At 40.6% G+C, this 8,756-nt stretch overlaps 1 protein-coding gene across 2 annotated transcripts; it reads left to right on the forward strand.

The window, feature by feature from the left end:
• Positions 1-723: 723 nt before the first annotated feature.
• On the forward strand, positions 724-8,122 carry gpr18 (G protein-coupled receptor 18). Of its 2 annotated transcripts, XM_055031819.1 has the most exons (3): positions 724-897; positions 1,551-1,583; positions 3,482-8,122. In XM_055031819.1, the coding sequence occupies exon 3, from the start codon at positions 3,483-3,485 to the stop codon at positions 4,500-4,502; it is 1,020 nt and encodes a 339-aa protein (XP_054887794.1). In that variant the 5' UTR covers positions 724-897; positions 1,551-1,583; position 3,482; the 3' UTR covers positions 4,503-8,122. The 2 variants fall into 2 exon arrangements, with proteins under 2 accessions (XP_054887794.1, XP_054887796.1); XM_055031821.1 differs by lacking the exon at positions 1,551-1,583.
• Positions 8,123-8,756: the final 634 nt, after the last annotated feature.

Genomic DNA, 8,756 nt, shown 5'->3' on the forward strand with positions numbered 1-8,756 from the left:
GCGTGCGGAAAACAAACAAGAACAGGAAGTGGCTCTTTACTCTCACCGGTTTATTCCACATGAACTAATAGCGGGAATTGAAAGCAACTGTAAGAGCGGCTGTGGGTGGGGGCCGGGGGAGAAGTTATTTTATTGCTCAATGTTCTTTTGGACCAAACGTCCTAATTTATGGCTGGTAGCCGTCGAAATTCAAATTAATCACGCGCATTAATCTGCATTCAATCCCGGCGCGCGCTGACCTTGAGCGTTTCACCTGGAGTCTGCGCTCTGCATCCATTAAGGCGACGCGATGTAAAACCATCTCACAGCATCAGCGTGAAGTGTCTATTACCACCGTCTTATTTCCTGTTTATATGGCAACTGCCTCAACATCCTGTTTTTAATTACTTCTCTCCGGCAGCAGATGCTTCTCGCTGCAACCTGCTGTGGATTACTCCCCTGAGAACTAATGTGCTGTGACAGACCCCACTTTTCCAATCAATAACTCGCCCTAAATCTGCCATCTCTCTGCCTGCCAAACACACTCCCACTTCTAATGGCACATCATTTTCTTTAAGGGGGTGTAATTGCGTGCTGTGGAAAAGCTGCAGCCTCTCTATCTGTGTGTGTGTGTGCGTGTGTGTACGTGTGTGTGGGTGTGTGTATTTCTTCTTCTTCTCTGTTCCGACCACGCTCGTACTGTAAAGGGGAATGCAAAAGTGCAGAGGCTGGAGCACACAGGAAGTGGAGGGGCTTTTCACAGCATGCAGTCTCACCACCCCCTGCCATCACATCTGACAAACTCACTCACTTCCCTGTTTTGACTGTAAGAGTTGAGACATTTGGACAAAAAGAAGTCACTTTCGCTTCACAAACCCTTTGACGCGAACTTGTCAGGATGTTTGTTTGATTCGCACGGTAAGTTCAGGCTTGTGGTTTGTTTTTTGGGGTTTTTTTTACCCAGGTGGCCTCGGTCTCGCTGATTTTGTCCACATTTAGGTTGATGATGGGGCAGATTAATGGCAGACGTACTTTATAGTACATCCTCAACATGTCTCCTCTTGGAGATTTAAATTACACGTGGTTTTATGCGTACATCTATAATCCTCTCGCCTTTCCATCACTTGTTATTTAGTATCAGGCCATATAAACTGTGTAGCTCAATTCGAAAAAGGACCAAAGAGCGTAGAAAGAGAGGACAAAAAAAAGTAAAAGTTGTCTTGATCAACAAACTTTGTTACTCATAGCTAAAGCGAATCTGAGTTGCGTTTATTTGTTTTCTTTGTTTTTTGGGTTCATTTCTTTTCTATTTAAAATGTTGTTGTAGTTAGTTACAGTATATGAGAGTAATTATGAGCACTTACGGTCATGTTCCGCAAATCTACGCTAATCTAAAAAAAAAAAAAAAAAATCAATCACCACAGAATTTCCATATTTAGGGGTGGCAACTTTCTATTTCAATCATCGTGGGACATTTTTGTACTTTCTTTGTTCCTCCACAAGAGAAACACTGACTAAACTCACAGACAAAATGTCTTATTAACTTTTCTTCTTTCAAATTTGTTTCGTAGATTTGACCAATTTGATATCTAACGCCAACATAAGTAAGTTGAAATCCCTTTTCTTCTTCTTTGTTTCAACTGGTATTTTAGTTAATTGTCTTAGTTGATGAAGCTGACGTCCCTGACTGAGGAAGGCCCTCTTGACATCACCCTGACCTTTCGCTGAACACGTTCTCTGCCAGATTTAACGACAACTCAACAAAGATTATTATCAACAAACATATTTATGTGAATGTACATTGTAAATAATCTAAATACTGCCCCAGTCCAAACTGACCTAAAGCTCTAAAATCAGCATTTTCTCATTTGAACCTGAGAAGAGTTTAATTGCATGATAAGTTCACTGCTCTCCTTTTTTTTTCATACAGTGAGCTCAGTGTTTATTATTTATGAAGGTATCAGTTCACATAAACAAACCACAGGGAAAGTTCTGATCCACCTAAAATAAGATCTGGTTGATGAGAAATTTCAGGTGCTTTTTATACACGCATATTATACCATACACTGTTTGTTTATTAAAAAATAAACTTGCCACACCTCTGAGTATTTTGTCTATATAGACACTTTCTTCCCCTTCACTTCACAAATTATAGTGCCACAAGGCATTTAGGGTTGAAAGCAAAACCGCTCTAATTTGTATTCGTCACCTGTTCTTGGCGATACAAGTCAATATCAACAATGTTAGAATTAATAGGCTTTTGAGTGTGTGAGGGGGGGAAAAAACAATGACAATTAATATCAACAGAATCATAAGAGAGAGAGAGAGACAGAGAGAGAGAGAGAGACAGAGAGAGAGAGAGAGAGAGAAAGAGAGATGCAAAGTACAAAAACCTTAAAAATAGCTCCATCATTGTTCTGGTTTCTTGCACAGGCAGGTGCAGAGTAGGCCTCTGTGTGTCTCACAACAAGATGTTCCTGAGCATGGCTGAAGTAGTACTAGGCTATAGATTCATCTGAAATATTTGTTGCCCATCTTACTCTTTTATCTCAGTCATACAGAATCATTTATTTGGTTATCAGACACAGAATCAATTCAAAAGCTAGATAGATGCCTTCGCGCTTGAGAGAGACTATTCTCTAACATTTCTGTGTTTGCCCAAAAAAGCTGCATGCAGAGGGAGTGTACAGACTTGGTGTTTGCATCCTGCTTAGCTGATAATAGGTATTATAAAACCATTCAAGCAGAATAGAAATACATCTGTAGGATTTAACTCTATATTGGGCATTTTCTGTTCTCTCAGCAGAACAACGCCATTACAGTGCTGCCGACTGTATTAATTTGTCCCAGCCAGCTGATAATGAGTCGACTGGGATAATTTCCAAACGGCTCTTGGTGGACTTGCGACAGACTGACCAGGCGGATTGATACAGTCGCCAGTGAAATAAAACTGATGCTGTTTGGCTCAGGAAACAGCAACATGCTTCACTACAGCCTCTTGCAAGCATGAACCCTCAATATGAGCCAACTAGTGTTTTACTTCAGAGAAACAAACTGTTTTAAATTGATTTATTTTAAATTGACAAACATTTTTTAAATTGCTACACTCTGCTTGTCTAGGTGTCAGCTTATTGATATCACCAGATCTTTTTGTACTGTTACTTATTTCTTCACTAAATCCATCAAAGGTCATTGTTGTTGAAACACATGGCTGATATAAAATTTTAGACTGTGTTGTTTTAGGTAGCTTTTGTTAAATATTTAGTTTTTGTGTTATTTTTCTAGAATGTATAAAATATTTGTTTACGTATTCATTTAAAGTCGACATACTTGTTGCAAGGTTCATAGCTATTTCCTTTTAGCTCCAAATCTGATTTTCAAGCCAGATGTTAAAATGCTGCCATGTTTCTGGTGAAACTATGTGACTGAATCTTTACATTTAAAAGGCATGTTGATGAAAATGAACATCTATATCTTCCCTTATACATATATATTTTTTCAGCATGAATGTGGATCTAAACTCCTCCAACATGTCTGTGGATCCTCTGGCAATGAAGACGGAGCAGGGCCCAGTCGAGTATCGCATAGTCGGCCTGGTCTTCTACAGCTTCGTCTTCGTCATAGGAGTGATAGTGAACCTCACTGCCTTGTGGGTGTTTGCCTTGACCACCAAGAAGAGAAACTCGGTCACCACCCATATGATCAACGTGGCGCTCGTGGACCTCACCTACATTTTCCTCCTCCCCTTCAGGATGGTGTACTTTCACCAGGACTACTGGCCCTTTGGAGACATGTTCTGCCGGATCACAGCAGCTCTAACCATCTTCTACCCCTGCATGGCCCTGTGGCTCTTCGCTCTGATCAGCACTGACCGCTACATGGCCATTGTTCAGCCGAAGCATGGCAAGGAGCTGAGAAACGTCCCGAAGGCTGTGGTGGGTTCCTTGGGGGTGTGGATTATGACTCTGGGCAGCAGTGTACCCCTCCTCTTCTCTCAGGATGACCCCGATCGCATCTCCAATTACACTACCTGCATCAAGATGCAAGACATCATCTACATGCGCCGCGAGAATGCAGTCAACTTCGTTAGACTCATCTTCTTCTTCCTGGTCCCTATCTGCATAATGATTGGCTGCTATGTCGTCATTGTGGACAACCTGATCCATGGACGCACCTCCAAACTGAAGCCTAAGGTGAAGGAGAAGTCCATCCGGATCATCATCACGCTCATAGTGCAGGTGCTGGTGTGCTTTGTGCCGTTCCACATCTGTCTGGTGCTGCGCTTGTTGGGGAACGGCGAAGACGGTGGCTTCAACACGTGGGCCGTCTTCACCACTTTCCTGATGAATCTGAGCACGGTCTTGGACATCATCTTGTACTACATCGTCTCCAAGCAGTTCCAGGACAGGGTGATCAGCGTGATCCTGTACAGGAACTACCTGCGCAGCGTCAGGCGAAAGAGCCGGCACACGCACACAGGAAGCATCAAGTCGCTGAGCAACCTAACCAGCGCGATGATATGAAACTCCGTGGCACAGATACTGTACCAACAATATGCACGCTAGATGCATCACTGTGTACTGTTTATGTATAATTACCTGAAGGATCAAGAAACTGCAATTAATTTTCCCGAGTGCAATTTACACTCACAGTATGGAAGTGCTGCTGTTGTGGTGAAAACATCTGTGTTCAGAACTGATTGACTCACCCATGAGACTTGAGCTGTTTCCATGCCTTGTTTTTTTTTTTTTCTTGTTTTTTTTCTCTCTCTCTCTCTGCTAAAGAAAGCATATGCGGCACAGGTGTGACGTGTTCAGGTGAAAATGTAACTGTTCAAAACAAAGCATGCAGTAGTCGTGCACAAGCATCAGAAACCTCAAGAAAGCAGCATGAAGAGGGTCTGACATGCTCCACAGGAAGCAGCGGTGGGGTTGTTAAAGGTTGACACTCGGTTGATGCACTGCATTTAACCGGTACTTCCTCTTCAGCCTCTCAGCTCTGCGAAGGCGGAGTGAGCCTATCTAAGCCATGAGTGAGGCGTGATGTCACCTGTCTGCTTTGCAAATACACCGCACGTGTTTGACTTCTGCCATTTCATGTTTGTTGAGTTTAAGATCGACCACTCGAGACAGGAGCCAATTTCAACTCACAGCACTGACAGTAAAGGTTGCTGCGAAGGTTGCTTTAAATGAACCGGCCAGGTGATGGCAGCATGGCACAGCTTAGACGCTATTTACCTGCCAGAGCAACACACACACACACTGTGATTGTGAAAACTTTTGCAGAGTTGACGGCAAAATAATTTTGTCTCCATTGCGTCGCCGCAAAATATTTACCTTTCATTCATCTAGATTCATTAAAAAACATTAGTACATCGGTTTTCCAGTTAACAACAGTCATAACGGCTTCCTCCACCAGGAATCCGACTAAAGCGTGTTTATGGTGCAATGTGAAAAGTATTGATTAGGTGTTAAATGATTTAGTTGCTTGGAGTGCATTTACAGTAACATGCTCGAGAGATGTCAGAGAGGCTATTTACAAGATTTACTGCAACCTTAACCTTTAAACAGAAAACCTTTTTCAGCACATGGATGTTTCAGTTTCAGATTTCTGCAGCAGGTGAGAGAGGCATTTTATTCAAAATGTCTCTCTCATGTAAAAATGCTGAAGTCGGAGCAGAATAGGGGCCAGAAGAGGCTTGTGGGCAACACCAAAATCAACATTTTAAGTGTTAGGAGTTGTTGCACCAACTTTAAACATACAAGGAGTTCATCTCCTTGTATGTTTTGATCATGCAAAATATATGCTATATAAAAAATAAAAAAACTCAGAAAAGAATAACTCTCAGTAGATACCGTCTGTAGTGAAATGTGGTGACGACAAAAATATATTTCTGAAATCAGTCAGCCTACATTCAATTCCCGCTCTTCTTAATGAGGTGCCTAACAAGGCATCACCTGAACAAAAAGCATTATCAAAACCTTATTGTCCAAATGTTGTTTTCTGAAATCGTCTTGAGCTAAAACTCAAGTATTGTCTTGTTTTCAAAATAAAACAAAGTTCTGACACAACAGCATATTTCTTATTTGGACTATTTGTCATATTCTGCAAATAAATATTCAGAATGAAGTTCGACATTATATTTGGATTTTTTAGGGAAATGTCAGTAATTTGGAAACTAAAACATATTTTAGTTTGAAAAGACAGAAGTGTGCATGATGAAATTTCAGAAAGTACCCCTGAACTTCATTAGCTGTAAGAACAAAATAGAACATCTGAAAGCATAGCAAAACATGACTAAAGTGAAGTTTTTGAAACAAAGCAATAGAAGTTTAGAAAACACCAAAGCATAACTTAAAAAAAAAAAATTAAAAATTAAACACTAGACATTTTCTGGAAACAATAGCATTTCCCAAACACTCTCAGTTAAATAGTTAACAATAAACGGAACAACACAGGATAACTTCAAACATCTTAAACACTGGCTGCAGGTCATTTTGTTCCTGCGCCTCTTCAGACGCCCCCACCATACAGCCATGTGTTACCGCTGACTGAACATGTGCTTTCCATTACACACTTGTTCATTTCTTCATTTTGCTTAAGGGACAGTATTTTTATTATTTTTTTTACTGAAAGTTTGTGAGAATATTCTTGTAAATCTTCCCTAACCCTACAGTAAACGTGCAACACGTGGCAGTGAGTTTGTAGAACAGAGCGATCAGAGGGAACGCTAACAGCCAGTCACAAAGACAGCATTACAAAAGCGGTCATTGCATGTCTTTATGAGAGTAATAAGGTGTCGTGTCCCATGAATACAAACAAGTTTTCGTTTAGTTTAGGATACTATAAGTAGGAAAATAAAACAAAATAACTGAGAATTGTTTTTGTTTTCAATAACGTTAAAGAATAGACCTTCAAAATGAGCCTTTAAGGTATTTGTTACAGAAATCTGCAAACACGAGAACTGTGAAGGCACAACAGTGAAAGAAACAAACAAAACAACAAAAACTCAAATACCGGGAGTACTCAGAAGAGACTGATCAGTGTGAAATAGTAAACAAAAAAACAAAATACTGCTCAATCTGGCAAAAGATTCTGATTTAATGTTTTTTTTTTGTTTTTCTGAGTGTTTAAACCATTGTCTTTACAGTAGCTACACCCTGTCTGCGTTCTCTGGGAAACATTTGGCTGACTTTTACAGTAGTCACAGGTGAAGACGAGGCCGCTGTGTCCGATATAAGGGGCATAGATTTACATTGTGTTAAATAAGAGAAGGCAGACAGCGGGATTTCCATTTTGCATGCAATATTGGCACCTGCACTCCATCATATGGTGATAGTTTTATTGGCTAGTGGACGACCGGTGGATTTATAGCTCGGGAGTCAAAGGTCGAAGGAAACATCAGAGGGTCGTCTATCTGTCCCACCTGTTAGACATAAAGGGGAGGGGAAAAAAAAAAAAAACATCAACGCTGCTAAAAGCAACTGGCATTTAAAACAATTAAGTTTCCTGTCAAGTCCCTGTGATGAATTATCCGGAAGCTTTACCCGCTGTAATTCTAAATCTTCCCAACAAGTGCCTTTGTTGTAGAGAAATTAATGAAAACAAGATTGTCTTTCATAGGAGCTGATCTCACAGCGCGACAGCCAGCTGCTCTTCTTTGGGAATAAAAAAAAAAAAAAAAAACAGTCAGCATTAAACACAGCTCACACAAAATACTTTTTTTTTCTTTTTTTTTTCCCCCTACCACTCGTGTGGAAAACAAATCAGGCGGCAGGCGCAGTGGCCATCTGTTTTGTTATTTGATATGTGTGAATACATGTTGTAATGACTTTGTTTGTGAATCGCTCTGCGCGGCGGAACACACGAGAGCTCTCGAAGTGCTGGAGTGTTCAAAGCTAATCATATAATTGGACACAATAGTCGATGACAAATGGAGACGCTCGGAGCCAGCCAGCTGGGGAAGTGAATATGTAATCATTGTAAAATCATATCATTTTTGCATATTTGAAGACAGCTTAATAGAGTTTGCGTGTCAGCGCACCATCAAATGATGATCAGAGGCAGTTCTGCCGCGTTTGTTTCCCGAATCCGACTTTGTTAGGCTATTTATCTGGATCTTGATTAAAAGTGTTTTCACAAGCGTTTGCGTCTCCTGTGTTTATTTGTGCTCCGCTGTAGCCTGACTGTGGAAACAGACTTGGGACAAATGACCCCCTTTAGAGTTTCTGAAGACAGCCTCAAGAAGAGGTAAACAGCTCCCAGTGATTACTCCTCGCCCGCGGTATTTCTTTTCTCCTATTTACACACACAGCGCCTTGTGAAAGGATTCAAACTCGTTGAGCTTCTTCACGCTTTTTGACAGAACGCAGCATCAAAATTCACTGCGTTTGAACAAGATTGTGTTCTTTAGACCAACACAAGTCAGGGAGGAAATGAGACTTGACATCTGTTATGTTCAATAAAGTTTTCTAGCATGCCTCTGTTTTCTAAATAAGTGACATCTGAATATATTTTATTCAGTGGCGTCACAGTAAAGGGGCTGAATACAAATGCACTTCTAAATTTTTATTCATAAAACAGTTAGGAAAACTACACATCCTCTCCCTTCTACTTTAAGTTTCATAACGTCCTACTAAAATACTCTGACGTTTATATTTGAAGTGATGCAAAAATGTGTAAACGTTTATGAATGCTTTTGCAATATGCTTCTTTTTTTTTTAACTGATTACCTGCACCAGCATCACCCTGGTTGTTATCAGTCAGACGGGATGCGA

Source organism: Poeciliopsis prolifica, unplaced genomic scaffold (assembly GCF_027474105.1).
Source record: "Poeciliopsis prolifica strain line A6 unplaced genomic scaffold, Auburn_PproV2 SCAFFOLD007, whole genome shotgun sequence".
Taxonomy (NCBI): domain Eukaryota; kingdom Metazoa; phylum Chordata; class Actinopteri; order Cyprinodontiformes; family Poeciliidae; genus Poeciliopsis; species Poeciliopsis prolifica.

Excerpts from the sequence above, each read along its gene's own strand:
- gpr18 (XM_055031819.1), top strand. The coding sequence starts at position 3,483 with ATGAATGTGGATCTAAACTCCTCCAACATGTCTGTGGATCCTCTGGCA.